Source organism: Vulpes vulpes, chromosome 9 (genome assembly GCF_048418805.1).
Source record: "Vulpes vulpes isolate BD-2025 chromosome 9, VulVul3, whole genome shotgun sequence".
Lineage (NCBI taxonomy): Eukaryota > Metazoa > Chordata > Mammalia > Carnivora > Canidae > Vulpes > Vulpes vulpes.
In genome coordinates, this window is record NC_132788.1 from 104374812 (window position 1) to 104395282 (window position 20471).

At 54.4% G+C, this 20471-nt stretch overlaps 1 protein-coding gene across 1 annotated transcript; it reads left to right on the forward strand.

The window, feature by feature from the left end:
- The first annotated feature begins 5489 nt into the window (after window positions 1-5489).
- On the forward strand, window positions 5490-16889 carry RAB11B (RAB11B, member RAS oncogene family). The gene is made up of 5 exons (XM_025985654.2): window positions 5490-5784; window positions 12151-12346; window positions 13057-13250; window positions 13595-13675; window positions 14288-16889. The coding sequence occupies exons 1-5, from the start codon at window positions 5745-5747 to the stop codon at window positions 14431-14433; spliced, it is 657 nt and encodes a 218-aa protein (XP_025841439.1). The 5' UTR covers window positions 5490-5744; the 3' UTR covers window positions 14434-16889.
- The last annotated feature ends 3582 nt before the right edge of the window (window positions 16890-20471 follow it).

The window sequence follows — 20471 nt, forward strand, 5'->3', positions numbered from 1 at the left end:
ATTACCTCCATCCGGTTAGCTGTCACCTCCATCACATTACATAGTTATTTCTTTCGTGGGGTGAGCACATTTAATATCTACTCTCTTAGCAACTTTCAAGTGCTAACTATAATCACCATGCTACACATTTGATGCCTCCAAATTTTCAACTTTGAGAAGCACCAAATTTAAGATGATCGGTGGGTGGAGTAGAGATGGATATGTGATATAGCAAAATGTTAATAGTGCAATCTAGATATTCTCTGTACAATTCTTTTCATTTTTCTAAATGTTTAAAAAATTTTCACAATAAAACATGGGCAAGAAAAATTCTAGCCAGATCTTGTTGCCTTCTGAAGGCTCTCAGCCTGTGTCAGAGCTCGGTATAGAAAGGGAGATGGGTCAGATGCCTGGGTGGCTCAGCGGTTGAGCATCTGCCTTCAGCTCAGGGCATGATCCCAGGGTCCTGGGATCGAGTTCCGCATCAGGCTCCCTGCATGGAGCCTGCTTCTCCCTCTGCCTGTGTCTCTGTGTCTCTCATGAATATATAAATTAAATTTTTTTTTTAAAAATGAAAGGGAGATGGGGGGGTCACCTGGATGATGGAGTTGGTTAAGCAGCTGGCTCTTGGTTTCAGCTCAGGTGGTAATCTTGGGGTCGTGAGATTGAGCCCTCCACACTCAGCGTGGACTGAGACTCTCTCTCCCTGGGATGCCTGGGTGGCTCAGTGGTTGGGCATCTGCCTTCGACTTGGGGCCTGATCCCAGGGTCCTGGGATCAAGTCCCACATCAGGCTCCCCGCAGGGAACCTGTTTCTTGCACTGCCTGTGTCTCTACCTCTCTCTCAATGTGTGTTTCACATAAATAAAAATATAAAAAATAAAATAAATAATAAAAAGACTCTCCCTCTGCCCCTCCCCCTCAAATAAATAAGTAAATAATAATCTTTTTTTTTTTTTAAGAAAGGGAGATGAGGGATAGAAAACGTTCAAGAGGTATGAGCAAGAAAGAGTAAACCTCTCTCCTTGATAGATAATACTTCAAAAATGGGAAAAAGAGGGCACCTGGGTGGCTCAGTTGCTTAAGGACGTGCCTTCAGCTCAGGTCATGATCCTGGGATCCTGGGATCCTGGAATCAAGCCCCACATCAGGGTCCCTGCTCAGTGGGAAGTCTGCTTCTCCCTCTCCCTCTGTGTGCTCACGTGCTTTCTCTCTCTCTCTCTCTCTCAAGTAAATAAATGTATAAATCTTAATTTTTTTTTAAAAAAGGAAAAAGGTTGGACTTTCCCAGCATGTGGTTCAATGCTTTTTAATCACTGCCTAAAATTGTCGCTCATATCATGTGGCTAGAACAATGGGATGCCTTGTCTCAAGGACACATGTTTAGGAAAAACAACATCTGCCTGTGCCTAAGCGCCCCCATCCAACTGCTGTTTTAATAGGAGAACCTGGGACGCCTGGGTGGCTCAGTGGTTGAGCATCTGCCTTCGGCTCAGGGCATGATCCCGGGTTCTGCGGATGGAGTCCCGCATCGGGCTCCCTGTGAGAAGCCTGCTTCTCCCTCTGCCTATGTCTCTGTCTCTCTATGCTACTTATGAATAAATAAATAAAATCTTAAAAAAAATAGGAGATGGACACTTGGGTGGCTCAGTGGTTGAGTGTCTGCCTTTGGCTCAGGGAGTGATCCTGGAGTCCCGGGATCGAGTCCCACATCGGGCTCCTTGCATGGAGCCTGCTTCTCCCTCCTCCTATGTCTCTGCCTCTCTCTCTCTATGTCTATCGTAAATAAATAAATAAATAAATAAATAAATAAATAAATAAATCTTTAAAAAATAATAAAAAAAAATAAAAATAAAAATAAATAGGAGAACCTATCTTCCCAATATGCCTTCTAAGTGCTCTTGGGGAAGTCTGTGTTCTTCTTGTCCCATGACTCTTCCTGGTTGACGCTGGGGACACAGTCATTTCCCTGGGGTCCTGGCTGAGTATGGGTGATGAACTTCTCAGCTGGAGGCCAGACCTTCTCCAGGCTCCACGTTTGGAGGTGTCTTGTACCAGGAGGGCTTGCAGAATCTCCCTTGAGCCCACTGTGGCTGGAACTGGCGGGAAGTCCCATCTGTAGAGGTTGGGGTGGTAGGGGGTTCCCTCACCTATGCCCTCCTGATTCTCCAGCTCTGCCAAGAGAGCTTATCTCCCCAACCCTGTCCCTTCTCCTGTCATCACCACCTCTTCCATCTCAATGCAGAGAATAATCACGATGACTGGGAACCAAATAAGAGCCAGGATGTGATTCCAGACCCGTCCACCTCGAATCAGAGCTCTTCAGCCCCATCATTCTCCTGGTTGACTAGAGATAGTCTATTAAAGCTCCATGGCCTCAGTTCCTGCATCTGGAAAATGGAGGGGGGATCACTCTGGTACCCCACCCCTTTCTGTTCTTCTGGTGCTGTAAGGATTTCACATAGCAGTAAATGAAAAGCACTCCAAACAGTGTCTGGCTCATAGCACACACACACACACACACACACACACACACTCTCTCTCTCTCTCTCTCTCTCTCTCTCTATATATATATATATATATATATATATATATATATATATATAATTCATCATTACTAATATCACTATAAGCTATCCTGGGAGGGTGTGGGCCAGAAGAACATGACCCAGACAGGAGAAAAGCCTTCAGGGTAGAGAGACATGGCTTTTGACTCAGTTTTTTAAAGAAGGATGACACTTCTACAAAGAAGATGGGGGAGGAAAAAAAAAAAAGAAGATGGGGGAGGGAGATGGCATTCCAGGAAGAGGGCACAGTGAAAGCAGAAGTCTAGCAGCCTTGGCAGGAAGTAAAGTTCACTAGGGAACCATTTAATAGCCCCACCTGGCTGCAGCATTTGGGCAGGAAGCCAGGAGAGGGAACTGGAGGTATGCAGGAATGGGCAGGGCTTCAAGCCAACTACCCAGGGGTGTGCTGACAAGGCCTGGGAGGGTCCACTCTGGTCTGGCTTCCAGTCTCGCTTTTTCACATCATCCCATCTCTTGACACCTGGACCCCATGCTCCAGCCACCACAGCCACCTGGCTGTCGGAACAGACTTCATCGGAGTCTCTCTTGCTTGCTGTTGTGTCCCCCTAGAAATGCTGTTCCCAGCACCTCCTCCTCTTCCCCTAAACAGTGCAAATGCCACCTCCCCCAGGATGCCTTCCCTGGGTCCTTAGCTAAGGAGCAACACCACCACATGATCCAGTCATTTCCCTCACTGCACGCCTCCGATTGTGAAACTATCTTGTGCATAATGTGTACTGGCTTCTTGTCTGCCTCACTCCATTACACTCCCAGCTCTGTGAGGGCTGGGACTTTGTCTTCTTCAATGCTGGATCCCCAGTACCTAGAACACTGCCTGGCACTTAGCAGGTGCTCAGTAAAGATTTACTAAAGGAAGAACTGAAAGATTTGTATTATTTTTTAATATTTTATTTATTTATTTATTTATTTATTTATTTATTTATTTATTTATTTATTTGACAGAGAGATGGAGAGAGCCAGAGAACACAAGCAGGGGGAGCAGCAGAGGGAGAGGGAGAAACAGACTCCCCCTTGAGCAGTGAGCCCAATGGGGGACTTCATCCCAGGACCCTGGAATCATGACCTGAGCTCAACTGACTGAGCTATCCAGGTGCCCCAGAATTGAAAGAATTTAAAACAGGGGAGCAAGATGGTCTGATGTATGTTTTAAAGGCTCCTCTGGTGGCACCTGCGTGGCTCAGTGATTGAGCATCTGCCTTCGGCTCAGGTCATGATCCCGGGGACTTGGGATGGAGTCCCACATAGGCTCCCTGCATGGAGCCTGCTTCTCTCTCTGCCTGTGTCTCTGCCTCTCTCTGTGTCTCTCATGAATAAAATAAAGTAAAATCTTTTAAATAAATAAATAAACAAAAGACTCCTCTGATTGAGGCCCTTGACCCTCTCAGTTTGTAGAGCGTGTGACTCTGGATCTTGGGGCGGTGAGTTTGAGTCCCCGCTGGGCATAGAGCTTACTTTATTTAAAAAAAAAAAAAAAAAAAGACTGACCGCAAGCAATGGAAAGAGCATACTGTGTGGGGTGCGGGCAGGGCAGGGAGATCTAGGGACAGACAACAGCTCAGGTCCAGGGAGTGATGATGGGGCCAGGATTGAGGTGGTGGGGATGGGGGGTGAGTAGTGATCAGAAATGTAGGATGGAGGAGGAACACAGCAAGACAACTGAAGGAAAGAAGGGCAGGAAAAGCAGGAGGCTAAAAGCTGAAGAGAGAGGAGTCCATGACCTCTGGCCGAGATGGGCAGTGGGGGAAACAGAGGTGGAGGGTAGTGTGGGGACATGGAGTCACAGGAGGAGGAGTGGATGCGGGAAAAGAGGCCAAATTAGTGTCTTGGATGCCTGTTGGAAAACACAGGGGTGAGGTCCACGAAGCAATTATAATAATTGCAATTATAGTTAAAGTGATTACATTATTCATCACCCATCAAATAGTTGCTAAGCGCTGGGGTCACAGCACCAGCAGTGACAGACAGTGTCCTTCTTGCCTTCATGGGTCTTGTGTTCTGTTGGCAGGGCACTAAAGACATGAATGGGTCAAGAAAGAAGTTTTTTTTTGTTTTTGTTTTTTTTTTTAAATACGCTCTGGGCCCAAGTGGGGCCAGAACTCACGGCCCAGAGGTCAAGGGTCACTTGCTCCACCAAGTGAGCCAGGCAGGTGCCCCCACAAATATACAGTCTGTCAGGTAGTGATAAATCCTCCGGGGCGGGAGATGGGATAAAACAGGGCAAGGGGATACAGAAGGGGGCATCGTGCTGCAGAGGCCTGAGGTGCAGGAAGGGCTTTATAAATATTTGTTAAATACTTAATGGCAGGGGATCCCTGGGTGGCTCAGTGGTTTGGTGCCTGCCTTCAGCCCAGGGTGTGATCCTGGAGTCCCGGGATTGAGTCCCACGTCGGGCTCCCTGCATGGAGCCTGCTTTTCTCTCTGCCTCTCTCTGTGTGTCTCTCGTGAATAAATAAAATCTTTAAAAAAAAAAAAAAAAAAGACTTAACGACAGAGAGCAGAAAGTTGATTTGGTTTGTCTTTAGGTTGATAATCCAGTTAGCCTCCAAAGATTTCATCAAGTTTAGTTTCTCCTATCCTGCAGCGGGGGGAAATTGAGGTAGAGGGGTATCTTAATGACTCAAATATAGTGATGAAAACCCAACCAATCCCCCCAAAGGCCTGTAAACGGTCTTTTAAGGTGGGTGAGAGGAGGCGGCGGCGAGGGGGGAAAGCAGAGCAGCGCCCGTTGACCTATGACGTCATCGGGACGTTAAATAGCGTAACATCACCTGGACGTAGCCCCATTTCCCTTCCCGGACAGGTCCTCTGGTACTCCCGGACCGCCTGAATCAAGCCTCTCATTGGTTCCCCGTGCCATCAATCTGTTTCATTCTTGCAGTCTTCCGCCCCGCCTTCCAGAGTCCGCCTCTGATAGGCTGACGCGGCCGTCACTTCAGAAAGGTCCGCATTCCTTCCGCCTTTCTCCAGGAGACCGAAGGCGAGGAGGGTGGGTCCCAGGCCGCGCCCACCCCTGAGGCTCTGCTTCCGCCTGTGATTGGCTGCCCTGGGTGCCCGTCGCTACGCCACCCGCCTCTGATTGGTGATCCAGCCGCCGCTCTGTGCGGCGCCGGCTCCGCCCCCGTCGGGTGTTTGTGGTGGGGCTGCGGAGTCGCCGATCCCGCCGGAAGCGCCAGGACAATGGGGACCCGGGACGACGAGTACGACTACCTATTCAAAGGTGCGGTCGGTGGGACACAGACGGGCGAGGGGATGGCGGCGAGGCAGCGGGCGGGCGGGCTGAGGCTGCGCTCCAGGCCGCTGGGCCCAGGCCGGAGCCCGAGTCTTGGGGCCCGGCGGTTAGGCAGCCGGGAAGGCCGGGGCAGTTCGGGCTCGGCCAGCTTTGGGCTGGAGTGCGCGGCCGTGCGGAGCGGGCGGCCTCGGGAGGCCTGGGGGCCCTGGATGCGCCGAGGCGGGGCCGGGGCCCGGAGGGGGTGGGGCCCCAGGCGGTGGGAGAGGCCGTTAGGGGCGGAGCCTCCGGGGGGCGGGGCCTCCCCTGCATTTGGCGGGCCGGGCTGGGTAACAAGCGGCCTCCGTGCTGGGGGCGGGGCCTCAGGAGGCGTGGCTAAGGCGCGGAGGGCGTGTCCAAGAAGTGGGCTGGGACTGGGCGCGCGGGGTGGGGCTCTCGCAGAGTGGGAGGAGCCTGTTCTGATTGGTGGCAGCTCGCCTGGGGGCGGGGCCCGGAGAGCGAGAGGATGCGAGGGGCTGAGATGTGTGATGGGGGGGGACCCTGGATTGGGAGGCTGACCCAGAACTGTGCGGAGGGGCGCCTGGCGTGGGGGGAGGAGTGTGTGTGCTGGGCTCAGGGGATAATAGCGACCTTCTTTTCCCTGTGGATCCGGAAACTGAGACCCAGAGAGACAGGGCACATTTGAAAAATGCTGGAGCAGGATTTGAACCCAGGTCAGCCGTGGGCTTTAGCCTGGCAGACCACCTCCCCCCGCACCTGCGTCCCCATGGGCCAGGCTTCGGCCAACCTGCTGCAGGATCGTCCCTGCCCAAGGGACAGAGGGCTCTAGGAGCCTCCAGTGCGGCTCTGGCAGGTCAGGCAACTGCTGCTGGCCCAGCTCCCTCACCCTGCGGCTGGAGCTGGGGAGACTCCTCCAATCGCTGGGGTTGTGGCCTGACTTGAGTCACAGGCTTTGGGGGCGCCCGGCCGGTTCAGTCTGCAGAGCACGCAATTCTTGATCTCTGGGTTGCAAGTTCAAGCCCCAGTTTGCGTGTAGAGATTACTTCAAAATAAAATCTAAAAAAAAAAAAAAAGAAAAAAAAAGTCACTGACCTCACAGTGCCTCCTGTGCCAACCTGGGCTTTGGCCAGGTCCCGGGCGGTCTGTTCTGGGCTCCCTGGCTGACAGTGGTTGCCCATGAAAGCTAACCCTAGGCCCGCTTGAGGCACCTTTGCCTCCTGCCTGCAGTGTGAGGGTCTGCTCTCACACCAGCTGTTGGCACCGTCCCTTCACTGGGGAAACCTGACTGCCCCTGGGAGCGCAGTCCATGTTCATCACTGACCATCGTGTCTGTGGTGTCCTCCCGCATGCTGGGGCTGGAAGCCTGGGGGCCTTGGGGATGTGGAGAGTGGGGTGGCGCGCTCCCTACCTGGGATGTCCATGTGGTGAAAGGCTTCTGGGCTGGCAGAGTGCCTACACAGAGGCCCAGAGTTGTCACGCAGCATCATGGGCCTGGGGAGCTGCATGCAGGCTCATATGTCACTGGCAGGTGAAGCTGTGTGGTCAGCAGGTATCAGGCCAAGGCCCTGATGCCCACAGCACTCTGGGGTGTCACATGAGAGCCGGGGGAAGCTCTGCCCGGGCTTTGGGGACTGGCCACAGGTGGCCAGGACTCCATCCTGCTGCAGCTGGGGCCAGAGGCAGCCGTTCCCCAGGTCCCGGTTGGGTCCCCCCCTGAATGTGGACTGCCAGGGCCAGAGGCATTTCCCCCAGTAGTCACCTCCAGCTTTCTATGGCCATTTCCCCCTTGTTATTTTCAGCCGCCTGCTGATATAAATAACCCAGCTCGAGTGTTTGCACTAGTCATCTTTTTGCCCTTTGGGTTATTTCCTTGAAGTATGTTCCCAGAAGTACAGTTACTGGGTCAGGGGCAATGGAGCGGCTGTGTGCTTCCTGGGACTCATCTCCAGAGTCCACTTCCTGGAAGCACAGATCTGGCTTCGGTGGCAGCAACTGGCACGGTGGGGGGGTGGGGGTGTTAGGAGCTGCCTGCCCTGCTGCCCTCCCCCACTAGCCTCCTTTTCTCAGTCAGCAGGTGTCCTGCTGACCTTCTCAGGCAGGGTTAGGAGTGAAAGTGGAGCCCGCAAGGGCCGTGTTTCCCAGACTGCGGTCATCTGAGACCTCCTGTTTACACGTATGTCTTGTTGGCGGTCTCCGTGCTATCTGCGCATATTTCTCCTGAAATCCCCTCAGTTTTTTACTCAAACAGGAAAAGGAAACTCTGTGGGTCTGGCACATAAGGAAGGAAAGAAGCCAGCAGGTAGGCAAGCCACTAGGGACACATCACCTGCCACTGGTAGACAGTGTTAGATAGAGGCGTGGTCTGTCCCCCAGACCCTCCTGAGAACCCCCGTGGCCTTCCCTTGGCACTTCTCCCTCGGGACACGGACTGCCCTCCTTTTAGCTCTCCCGCCACTGCCTTGGTTATTTTGGCAGCCACATCACACGTTGGCTCCCCTGACCTCTGAGACCAAGGCCAACAGATCCCCCCGGGGTGCTTTCCCCACATGCTGTTTGTGTTCCTGCCTGCACATTCCCCCGCCTCTCCCAGGAGAAAGGTTGTTTATTTGTACCTAATTATAGATCCTCACGTTCCTCCTGCTAACATTTTATCCTGTCAGCCATGGGCCATTTCCCCAGCCTACAGATCAGCCCCTGGGGGCACCCCTGACCTCTGGTGTGGCCCAGGCTGCAGGATCCACAGTGGGAGCAGCTGTGTCCAAAGGGACACCAAGGACTCCCGAGAGCTCCCCCAGCCACTCATCCTGCCTACGAGGATGTGGGTTGGAGCGGGGAGCTGCCGTGGTCACCCAGGGCCTTGTGCACTGGGCTTTGTCCTCCCCAGTGCCACTGTCCTTTTGGGAAAGGGGGCGAGGCGAGAGTAGCAGCCAGCCCCCAGGAAGCAGGCCAGCCCCAGTGCTCACCCTCCTGGCTCTCCAGCCTGCACCGGGCCCCACCAGACCCACTGGTAAGGACCTGAGCACAGCATCTTCCTCCACTGGCAAATGGTGGCCTTGCCTGTGCCCCGGCACTGGGCGCCTCTCTGTCCCCTGCTCCATTCAAGTGCCGGTCCCTGGGGCCTGGGGTGGTCAAGGCTTGGCTTCCTGGAGGAGAAACAGGGTCCTGCTCTGCCTGGGGTAGGGAAGCCAGCCCCCCACCCAGATGGCCATACAGCCCACTTGGGTGTCAGAGTGTGGGGCCCAGGGGTTCCACACTGTCATGGGCAGGTCAGAGGACCCAGGGCTCCAAGAGGTGCCAGCTCTTCGTTTTTGCCAACTACATTCGCCTTCTCTGCCAGCCAAGTGGCACATCCATTGGGGCCGTTTCCCAGCCAGTGAGGCCACCAACTTCTGTGGAAATTCTATGGGCTGTGTCCTCAAGGGCCCTTTATTTCCCCAAGACAACGGGTCACTTGTGCCTTGGACAATGCTGTTCTCATTCCTAGCCTGCACGGGGGGCCAGCCTGGCCGCTGCCCCACTGGCCACCTCTCTGCGTCGGGCGCCGTGTGCCGGGAGGGTCCAAGCAGCCCGGCCTTCCCACCGTTCATCTGGGCAGTGGCTGGTGGCTCTCATCTTGCTCTGGCCTCCACTTTCTCACTGGGTTACGCGGGGCCAGCAACTTGGGCATTCTGGGCTGAGTGTCCCCAACTGTATAAGCATTTGCTCCTGGGGTGGCCCAGAGAAGGCAGCCACAAAGCCTTCAGGGCTGGGCCTGGCCCGAGGTGCTGAGGAGATTGTTGGCTAGGCCAGGGCAGAGTTGATGCTGCCTGAGGCTAGAGGCTGGGAAGGGCCGGAGGGGCTGGAGGGGCCACAGGACAGGGCCCAGAAGGGACCCTTGGCTCATTTCCTGCTCTGTTCCTGAGGGTGTAAGAATTGTGAGCAAACCTCTCCAGCCCTGGCCAGGTTCCCCTGGCCCCGTGGGAAGGAGGTGAGGCGTTGGGGGTGTGGGTGGTGGGCCCCACAGCATGGTTGAGGGCCACAGACCCGTGTCCATCACCTCTTTCCACCTTTCTCTGAGGTCAGCTCGCAGTCTTCCATTGCTCACCTGGTGTCACCAGAAAACACGCCTTGTTATCGCAGGTCACAGAGGCCGGGCCACATGGTGGTTTGAGGAGAGCGGAGAGGCCTGACTTGAGGGGTTTTGAAGGATGAGCAGGAGTTTGCCAGCTACTCAGGGCCAGGGTGCCCCAGATGGTGGGAAAGGAGGAGGCTGCACCCAGATCCCTGAGTTCAGCCCTGGACGCAGAAGGCATGGGTTCAAATCCTGATGGACAACTTTCCAGCCAGGTGGCCCTGGGCAAGTCACTGTCTGGTGAGCATGGCTAGGAGGTCGGAGCGAGCCTGTGAATAGGCACGCTATTGTGCCTTGTGCTTGGGATTCGCCTGCTTTCTAACCCATAAAGGTCACCTGCGACTCACGTGACACGGTGCCCATCGAGAGCTTTCTTGGGACAGGCTCCTTAGACATTCTTCTTGTTCTCAGCCTTCTTGGCTCTAAGGCAGCCAGCCCAGAGAGGGTGCGGGGGCCTGGGGGTGGCCTCGCCTGCCCGCTCCTCCCCGGTCACCTGAGGAGGGTAACCCGGGCGGCTCCCTGGTGTGAAGGCAGGTGGGCCTGGGAGGCTGCACCAGTCACTTTGGCATTTGTTCTTCCAGCAGACGTTGATCGGATGCTTCCTGTGTGCGGGGAACTGCACCAGGTCCCGGGCCGCCGCAGGGAATCCGATTGCCTGAGCCCCTCGCCCTCGTGGCGGGATGGCCAGAAAACAAAGAAGTCAAGGCTGGCGGGGGGCGGGGGGGCGGGGGGGGGGGCTAGGCTTTCTGCGGGAGCGCACGGCGGGGAGGGCAGGCACCGGGCGGGTACCCGGGAAGAACGGGCCCAGCGGAGCGCAGGCGCCCCTGGGTATCTCCCAGGCCCGGCGAGGAGGCCCAGTGGCCGCAGCAGAGTGGGCGGGGGGGGGGGGGGGGGGGCGAGGGGGAGCGTGGGGAGGGCCCTGCCGGGGCCTGCGGGTGCATTTGCACTTCGCCCTCTGGGAGGGCTGTGGGCGGAGCAGCGGTGGGACCTGCTGGGGTGCCCAGGGCCGCCCTCTGGTGGCCTCCGGGAAAACAGCCTGCTGGTTGGCTGTGAGTAACCGCAAGGACGCGGCCGGCGGCTGGTGTGGACCAGGGTGGGGGCGGCGAAGGCGGTCAGAGGCCGTGGGAATTGGGGCATGCACATCTCCATTCGAGGAAGAGCTTTTTACTGGTGCTGTGGGTGACCACGCCTACAGCCCCCATGTCTTCCCATTGGACAGACCCACCCTGGGTGCCAGAGCCCAAGATCCACATGTGGGGGATCCATGTGGTCTCTCTGGCGTGTCTGGACAGACGCCGTGTGTTGTTTCTTCTGCGTTGCACATCACCCCGGGGGTGCCAGCGGGGCCCACACACCGTGCGAACACAGACATGACACGCAGTGTGTCTCGGGTCCAGGGACAGCCTCTTGGGCTCACACTTCTCCTGGAGCGTCTCACGTGGCCCTGCCACAGAGCCTGGGGAGCCTTGGCCCCTTGGGACAATGCTTCTCTGGCTGGGGCAGGAACCTTGTTAGAGAGAAGTATACCGGGAGAGGCTGGAGGGGCCTGCTCTGCTGTGCTCAGGACTCGTGCTCCGGATGTCTCTGCAGGAAGGGCTGGCTCTGGGGGCGTCAGGGTGGCAGGCTCTGTGCCTTCATGGCTGCGTCTAGAGGGCACATTCCTGTTCCGCATGAGCCAGCTCCGACTGTGCCACGGCTGCATGTGGGATTGCTTATAGCAGCTCCCCGTGAGGGTGGGCGTGGGGGCGAGACTCCTCATTTCCTGTTACTTAGAGCTCTGGAGACCGGCCCTTCTGGTAAGAACCTGGAAGAACACTGGTCATGACCACTCCCCGGCCTGTCTTAGCATGCTGGGTGCTTGTGGAGTTCTGATCCTGCCATTTCTCCTTGAGTCCCCCTCTTGCAGAAAAGGCAGCCCAGAGAGGTTAAGACATACCTGCTGAGATGTCTGGGTCCGGCCCTCGCAGTGGGGGCAGCCCTGCTCCGAAGGACCGGAGACAGCTGGGGTGTTACGCCACCCACAGTGGCTGTGTTTGCAGAAGTCCTGAGCCCCTGTTTGCTTCTGCACCAGGGAATGTGGTGCCTTGGGCTCCAGGATGGCTCCAACTGCTCTGACATTGACTTTCAAGTTTGTGCAGCACCCAGTGCCCCTGACAGTCCTGCGGGTGCACATGGGTGGTGTCTGGGCCTTGGCTCGGGGAAGCTGGCCTGCAGAGTCTCACCTATGTCCCTCCTGCCCCCCAAAGTGGTGCTCATTGGGGACTCGGGCGTGGGGAAGAGCAACCTGCTATCACGCTTCACCCGCAACGAATTCAACCTGGAGAGCAAGAGCACCATCGGCGTGGAATTCGCCACCCGCAGCATCCAGGTGGACGGCAAGACCATCAAGGCGCAGATCTGGGACACCGCCGGGCAGGAGCGCTACCGTGCCATCACCTCCGCGTGAGTGCCGGGGCTGGGGAGATGCAGGCAGCCACGGTGGTGGGCTGGTGGGCCTTGAAGGATGGGTAGGAGTTGGGCGGGAGAAGGGGAGAGCACACCTCTGCACAGCGGGCAGCCCAGGGTGGTGGGACAGGACCTCCAGGAACTGTGGGACCGTTGGGGAGACCAATACCCAGTGTTGGCCACACTGTGACCCTAGGGTAGCCATGTCCTTTGCTCCCTCTGACCCCTGGAGTCCCCTGAGGCTCTGATCTCTCTGGATGCTGGCCGCACGGTGAGGGTCACCTCTCTGTGGTCCTCAGCCAGTTGTGTCCTTGGGACTCCCTCCACCAAAGCCTGGTCACCTTCTCATGTCCCTAATCCTTCGGGGTGGACATGTGGCCATCTGTCTCCTTGGTGGTCAGGCTGGCTGAGCCACGGTGGGCATCAGAGGTTGTGCCCAGCAGTGGCTCTCTCCTTCCTTTTTATGAGTGTCTTCTGACCCCAGGTCCCAGACTTCTTCCTCTGGCTCCGTATTCCTGAGCTGAACCTGGGGAGCAGAGCCAGAACCTCAGGACACACCTGTCTCCCTCGAAGCTGCAGTGGCCACCCCTTGAGCGGGCCCTGTGCCTCCTGCTCTGTGTGTGGGGGCCTAGGGGCTGCTGCCCACAGAGCCCGGGCTAGGGGGTCGTGGGGGGCCCTGGCAGCCGGCTCACGCCCTGCCCCCACAGGTACTACCGCGGTGCAGTGGGCGCACTGCTCGTGTATGACATCGCCAAGCACCTGACCTATGAGAACGTGGAGCGCTGGCTGAAGGAGCTGCGGGACCACGCCGACAGCAACATCGTCATCATGCTGGTGGGCAACAAGAGTGACCTTCGCCACCTGCGGGCCGTGCCCACTGACGAGGCCCGGGCCTTTGCCGGTTAGTCAAGCTGGGCTGGAGCAGGTGTGGCCAGGGGGCCTGCCCAGGCCTCCCCGGGGCCACATTCCCCAAAGCGAGATGGTGACTGAGGCGTCAGAGAAACATCTGGAAGGCGGGCAGCTGCCCTGCCCCCCAGACCCCTGTCGTCTTCTCTGTCTTGGCTATGGCCTCGGTATCAGCTACCCCTTCCTGAGGTGTGGTCATCTCGATCCTATCCCTTTGGCCCCAACCATTCATTTCATGGGCCAGGCAAGTGGGCAGGCAAGCAGGGTCCCTGAGAGGATGCAGGGCAGCGCCCCCCTGCTCCACCACTGCTCACCTGGGCCATATTCTTTTTGTTCCAGAAAAGAACAACTTGTCTTTCATTGAGACCTCAGCCTTGGATTCCACCAACGTAGAGGAAGCTTTCAAGAACATCCTCACAGGTGGTCACAGGGCCTGGCTGGGGCCATAGTAACCCCAATATGCCCATCGTGGGGGGGCCTGGGAAGGGCACCAGCCACTCTGCATGCTCCAGAGCACAGCCGGAGAAGCTTTAGTCTTTAAACCTGCAAGTCGGTCTGGACACGGGACAGATGTGGCGTGCTTTAGGGATCAGGCCAGATCCTGGCCCTGCTGGCACTCAGGACGTAGAGACCCCTTCCACCCAGCTTCTGCAGGACCCCTCTGCTATGGCTCCACCAGAGAGCAGCCAGCTCGGTTAGCCAGGGGGACACTGGGCCCCGAGGCCCCTGGGTGCTTATTCTGGGAGGAGGGGGCCTCTGATCATATAGGACAAGAGGCCAGGCCGGGGGTACATCTGTGACCAGACACGGGTCCCGTTCTTGCTGAGCACACAGTCAGCATTGGGTGACCGGTGGGAGCCTGTCTCCCCCTGCCCTGCCATGATGGGGGCACAGTCGGGGCCTTTGAGAGGGGTTTTGAACTCAGCCTTGGGGCTGCTCCCCGGAGGGCAGGAGGTCCAGATGAGCCCCACAGGGGGACAGTCATTGTGGGCGACCACGCAACGCACTCACCCCACGTTCCCCCACCTGCAGAGATCTACCGCATTGTGTCACAGAAGCAGATCGCAGACCGCGCAGCCCATGACGAGTCCCCTGGCAACAACGTGGTGGACATCAGCGTGCCGCCCACCACCGACGGACAGAAACCCAACAAGCTGCAGTGCTGCCAGAACCTGTGACCGCCCCGCGCCTCGTCCGAGCGTGCGTGCACGTCCTCGTCCTCTGCCCGCCCCTCACCTCTCTGTGCTCCCTTGCCCCACCCTCTCTGTCCCTCTGTGACTGGCTCCTGCCCTCCCATCGAGCTCCGCATGGCTGGCCAGGGCCTGGGAAGAACAGGAGTCAAGTGGTACCCGCTGTCCTGCTCAAGGAAAGCTAGAAGCCCGGGTTGCTGCACCTGATCTTCTTGGGTCCCAGTGTGCATCGCGGCGGGTCGGGGAGGGTGGCAGGACGGACAGGGCCAGCCAGAGGCAAGGAGGATGGGCACACCGAGCAGGCTTCTCCAATTTTCCACGGCAGACTCCAGGGAGCGATCACCTCCCTCCCTCTGCGGCCAGTTGGCCCGACAACTGGCCCCCGATCCCCACCCAGAACCCCGTTCTGAGCATCAGCTCGAAGAGCAAGGCGCCAGGGGGCCAGGGCCGGCGGACACTCTTGGCTCTCGGCACCCCCGTTCCCCCACGCACAGCCAGCAGCGATACACGCCTTCGACCTCTCCCGTGTGTGCGCGACTCCAGCTCCTGCCTGTAGATTTATGCTGGGAGAAGACCCCTCTCCCCCCTCCCCTTCCTTTTGCACGCAGCGCGCTCTCCGGCCCTCCCTCCCTGTGCTCCCCTCTGTCTTGTCTCCTGTCTGGTCAGGAACCTGTTTGCAAGTGAAGCAATATCTCCGTGTTTTGTATATACAACCGCTCTTGTAGCCTTTGGTTTTTTTGTTATTGTAGAGAAACACAGATTCTTTATACACTTTGTAAGATTGACGCCAAACCCCAGCTCTCGATCTCTTATTCTCCCTGTGGCCCCTGCACTGTTGCCCCGATGCCTCATTTCTTCCGCCCGTTACTAAAATGTATAATCCGACTTCCTGTACAGAAACCTGCCACTGCGCCTTTGTCTTCATTTTCTCTGCCAGGAGGCCACGCCTGGGGCCGGGGCTCCTCGCAGCGCATGTCCCGCTGCCACAGGGAGCTGGAAGACCAGGCCCAAGTGCCACCCAGGACAGTGCAGAGGCCCACGAGCTGACCACAGGGCCCTTGGCCTGGTGGTGGTGGGGGGTATCCTCTCTAAGCTGCCCCTGTGGCTGGGGGATGTATTCAGCTTCTTCCCAGCCCACTGCTCCCCATTCCTGGCCCTGGGGTTGGACTGTCCTCACTTCCATCTGCTGCCCACAGCTGCCTCCAGGGGCTCATCCAGGGGATGTTGGTGCCAGCGCCACCCCTGCTCTCCCCATCCTGGACTGACCTTTGGGAAGGGCCCAGTGGAAGGATGCTGGTGACAGAGGGGAGGCAGGTGGCCTGGAGTTCCTCTGCCTCTCCCCAGGATCCAGCTTCTCCCCTGGTCCATGTGGGCAGAGCCGTTTCCTACTATGGAGGGAATGTCGCTATCCCCACAATCCCATCCCTGCACTGACCGTGTGACCCACTGTGTCCCCTCTCACCTGAGTGCCTGCAGCTGTTCCAGATGCTCTACCCTCTGACTGAAGCCACTTAACGCCCTTGACCCCTAGAAGACCCACCAGAGACAGGGGTCTGCTTTCTCCCAACTTCAGGCTTTGGCTGTCCTGCCTGGAGAGCTGGGCAAACCCAGACAGCCCTTCCAGAAGAGCCCTGAGGCACAGGGGGCTGTTCCTGTAGGGGAATTGGAGTTAGCCAGGGTGTGTGCTCCAGGCCAGGGAGCACCCCGAGCCAAGGCCAGCAACAGGATAGCAGGGGATCTGATGGGGCCACATACACTCCAGGAGCCATTTACCCAGACCCTGGGGGTGCTGAATCTGGATTTGGGCTGGTGGGCATGGGGAGGGCAGAGGGTGGGCAGCAGCATCAGGCAGGCCGAGTGAAGTAATGAGGCACCCTGGAGGGTTTTGGGTAGCCCAAGGATCAAATCTGAGCCTCTGTGGACTGGTCAGGTACAAGGCTCATACCAGGGAACAAGACTGACAACACTGTCCCCTCGGGGGTCACAGTCCAGTGTTGCTATTTCGGTTACTCTGATTTCAGTAAATTAATCCCAGCATGTTCGCTCAGTGCCAGGCACTGCTCTTAAGCCTTTTTTTTGTTTGTTTTTTTTAATGGTAAAATACACAACATCAGATTGGCCGTCTTGACTATTTTCCAGTGCACAGCTCAGGGGCATTAAGTACATTCAGCATTAAGCAGCCATCCCCACCATCTGCCTCCAGAACCCTTCATCTTGCACAACCAACTGAGACCCTGTCCCCATGAAACGCTGACTCCCCAGCCCCTGGCTCCCACCGTCTGCTTCCTGTCTGTGAATTTGACTCCTCTTAGGGACTTCCTGTAAATGGAATCATACGGTATTTGTTCTTTTGTGACTGGCTTATTTTACTTAGTATAATGTCTTCCAAGGTTCATCCATGTTGTAGCAGGTGTTAGAATTTCCTAATAAAAGGCTGAATAATAGTCCATTGTATGGATATCCCACTTCTTGTTTATCCATTCATCCATCGATGGACACTTGGGTTGCTTCCACTCGTTGGCCATTGTGGATAACACTGCTGTGAACACGGGTGTATGATATGCGAGCAGATCCCAGCTTTCAATTCTTTTGGGTAGATAGCCAGAAATGGAATTGCTGGGTCATATGGTAATTCTGTGATTAATTTTTCAAGGCACTGTGTTAACCTAAATAAATTATGTTATTTAACAGTGGAGAGGAATGGTTGGGTGGCTCAGTGGTTGAGCATCTGCCTTAGGCTCAGAGCATGTTCCCAGGGTCCTGGGATCCTGTCCTGTAATGGGCAGGATCCCATCTGCTTGTCCCTCTGCCTATGTCTCTGCCTCTCTCTGTGTGTCTCTCATGCATAAATAAAATCTTAAAAAAAAAAAAAAAAAGTGGAGAGCATAGTCTAATGAACTCCCATATGCCCACCACCCGACTTCAGCCAATCTGGTTTCACCCCATTCTTTCCTGTGTGCAAATCTTAGACATCTTCCCCCCCTAAATGTTTCAGTATATATCTCTAAAATACAAAGACTTATTTTGATAACACAACCTTAATACTATTATGCCTAAAGAGATGAGTAGTAATTTCTTAATATCATCGAATATCTAAGCACTGATTATCCTTTTTTTTTTTTTTTTTTTTTATTTATGATAGTCACAGAGAGATAGAGAGAGAGGCAGAGACACAGGCAGAGGGAGAAGCAGGCTCCATGCACCGGGAGCCCGACGTGGGATTCAATCCCGGGTCTCCAGGATCGCGCCCTGGGCCAAAGGCAGGCGCCAAACCGCTGTGCCACCCAGGGATCCCTGATTATCCTTTTTTAAAAAATATTTATTTATTCATGAGACACACACAGATTGAGAGAGAGGCAGAGACATAGGCAGAGGGGAAGCAGAGCTCCCTGCAGGGATCCCGATGCAGGCCTCGATCTCAGGACCCCAGGATCATGACCTGAGCTGAAGGCAGACACAACCACTGAGCCACCCAACTACCCTAAGCGCTGATTATCTTTAAATTTTCTTTTTTTTTTAATCTTGAAATTTTCTATTGATTTGTTTGAATCAGTATCCAAACCCCGTTCCAGTTGGTTCATGTGTCTCCTCAGTCCCTATAGATTCTTCTTTTATCTCTTATTTTTCTTGCCCCCCTCTTTCTGTTTAAAGAAATGGATCATTTGTGGGGCACCTAGATGGCTCAGTAAGTTAAGCATCTGACTCTTGGTTTTGGCTCAGGTCATGATCTCGGGGTCATGAGATCCAGCCCCATGTTGGGCTCCACTCTCAGCATGGAGCCTGCTTGAGATTCTCTCTCTCTGCCTCTACCCCCTCCCTCTCTAAAAATGAAAGAAGGGGGATCCCTGGTGGCTCAGCGGTTTAGCACCTTTCTTCGGCCCAGGGCATGATCCTAGAATCCCAGGATCGAGTCCCACATCAGGTTCCCTGCGTGGACCCTACTTCTCCCTCTGCCTGTGTCTCTGCCTCTGTGTGTGTGTGTGTGTCTCATGAATAAATAAATAAAATCTTTAAAAAAAATAGATAAAAATGAAAGAAGGGAGGGGGAGAGGGTTATCTGTGTTGTAGTTCCGTCAGCATTTTGCCAATGGCATCCCTATGGTCTCTCCCTTTTTGCTTTTTAAAAATTTGAGATAAAATTCACAGAACATAAAATTCGCCATTTTAGTCATTTTAAAATGTATATCTAGTGGTTTCTAGGACATGCATAGGGTTGTGAAAACACCACACTATAATTAGGGATTTTTATCACCATTCCAAAAAGAAACCCCCATACCCATTAAAGTTACTGCCCATTTCCCCTTCCCCTGTCCCTGGCAACCACCAATCTGCATTTTATCTTTATGGACCTATGGTGTTATTCACCATGTGCCTTTGTCCCCTGCATTTCCTGTAAATGAATAGTTAGATCTAGAGGTTGGTCATATTTAGGGCTGAGTGCTTTGTAGGTGATGTGTGCACATACCGGGAGGCAGATGGTGGCAGCGTGTCTCTTATTTGTGATGCTTTGTAGCTGCTGCAAAGCATCACCTAGATTCACAATCCATTAGTGGTTACAAAACGGTTGTATTCAAAATCTGGCCTCCTGCATTTATTTCTGGAATAAAGAGAAATTTCCCTTCATCTATGTGCTTACCCTCAGGTACAGATTGTAAAGGTCAGCATAAATACTTAATTTTTTCCCTTTCTTGTTAATGTCCGAATTTCCTAATTTTTCAGGCTTTTGAGTTGATTTCCAAGAAGCCTTCAAAAGTGACTGATTGTTTTTTTACTTAAAATGCATGAATTTAACTCCTTTTTGGGGGCCAAGCTTCCAATCAGTGTGCTCAATGGGTATGGAATTGAGTAGGATGTATATGTCTGGGGCTGAGTCTTGATCAGTGTATCTAGGAGTTAGGGTTCACATGGCAGGGGTGGGGGAAGCAGAAAAATGAGTAAATGTATTTGGGATCCTGGGAGTCAGAGAAGGAAGGTTAGAAACACATGAAGTGTCTGGAGTAAATTTTGGTGTTGGATTAGAATTAGGGCTATTAAAAAAAAGAATTAGGGCTATTGGTGTACGCTCATGGTTTTAAAGATGGATGGATGATGGATGGATGGGTAGATGATAGATACACAGGTAGATAAATATCTATAAATAGGTACATACATACATACATACATATTACAATGAGAAAAGTAAGAATTGATACCACGGTAGCTGTCAGGACACCTGGCACCCAGATCTTGGTTTTTAAATATCGTTCCCCCTTAAAACCGGGGCTCCTTGGAGAAATGGTTGCTTCCAGAGCTGGGACAGGTAAAAATACAAGAAGAAGCCACCTTGGAACATTTTGTGGAGCTAGCACATACAGAAAAATCATTATTTGGCAACCATTATCTGATAAAAGGCAGGCCTGGCTAACACCTCCATGCCACTCCCTTCTCCCTGCCTCGATTGAGGATGTGATACCTGGAACTGCAGCAGCCATCTCGCCACCATGAGAAAAGGCCAAGAGACTCTCAGAGTCATTGTTTGATCAAACCAATGCCAGCAGCCAGCCTCCTCTAGTATTCTCCTAAGTAAAAACAAAACCCTATTTGTCTGAAATAACAACAAACAACATAAAAAAAAAAAATCGATCCAGTCATGTGTCATCAGTGGATAATATATGTAGTGGTTGAAGGTTTGTTGAGGAACCAGATATTTAATTAATTTCAAAATATTTTCCCATAAAGCACTATTGACAAGTGTAACATACTCTCTCAGGCTGGAGACCTGGCACGCATCATTTTAACCAGGCTGGTCTAGGGAGTGATGGAAGAAATCAGCATTCTCTGCTTCCCGACATAGGCACCGAGAACACTTTATTGCTTCTGCAGTTCCCGTTCCAAACACATAAATCCTGACAAAACATTAGAGACACACAAATTGAGGAACTTTCCACAAAATAACTAGCTCATGCTCTTCCAAAGTATCAAGGTCATGAAAGACGAGTAAAGATTGAATAAATATTGCAGCATACATGACACTGGGAATAGAAAAA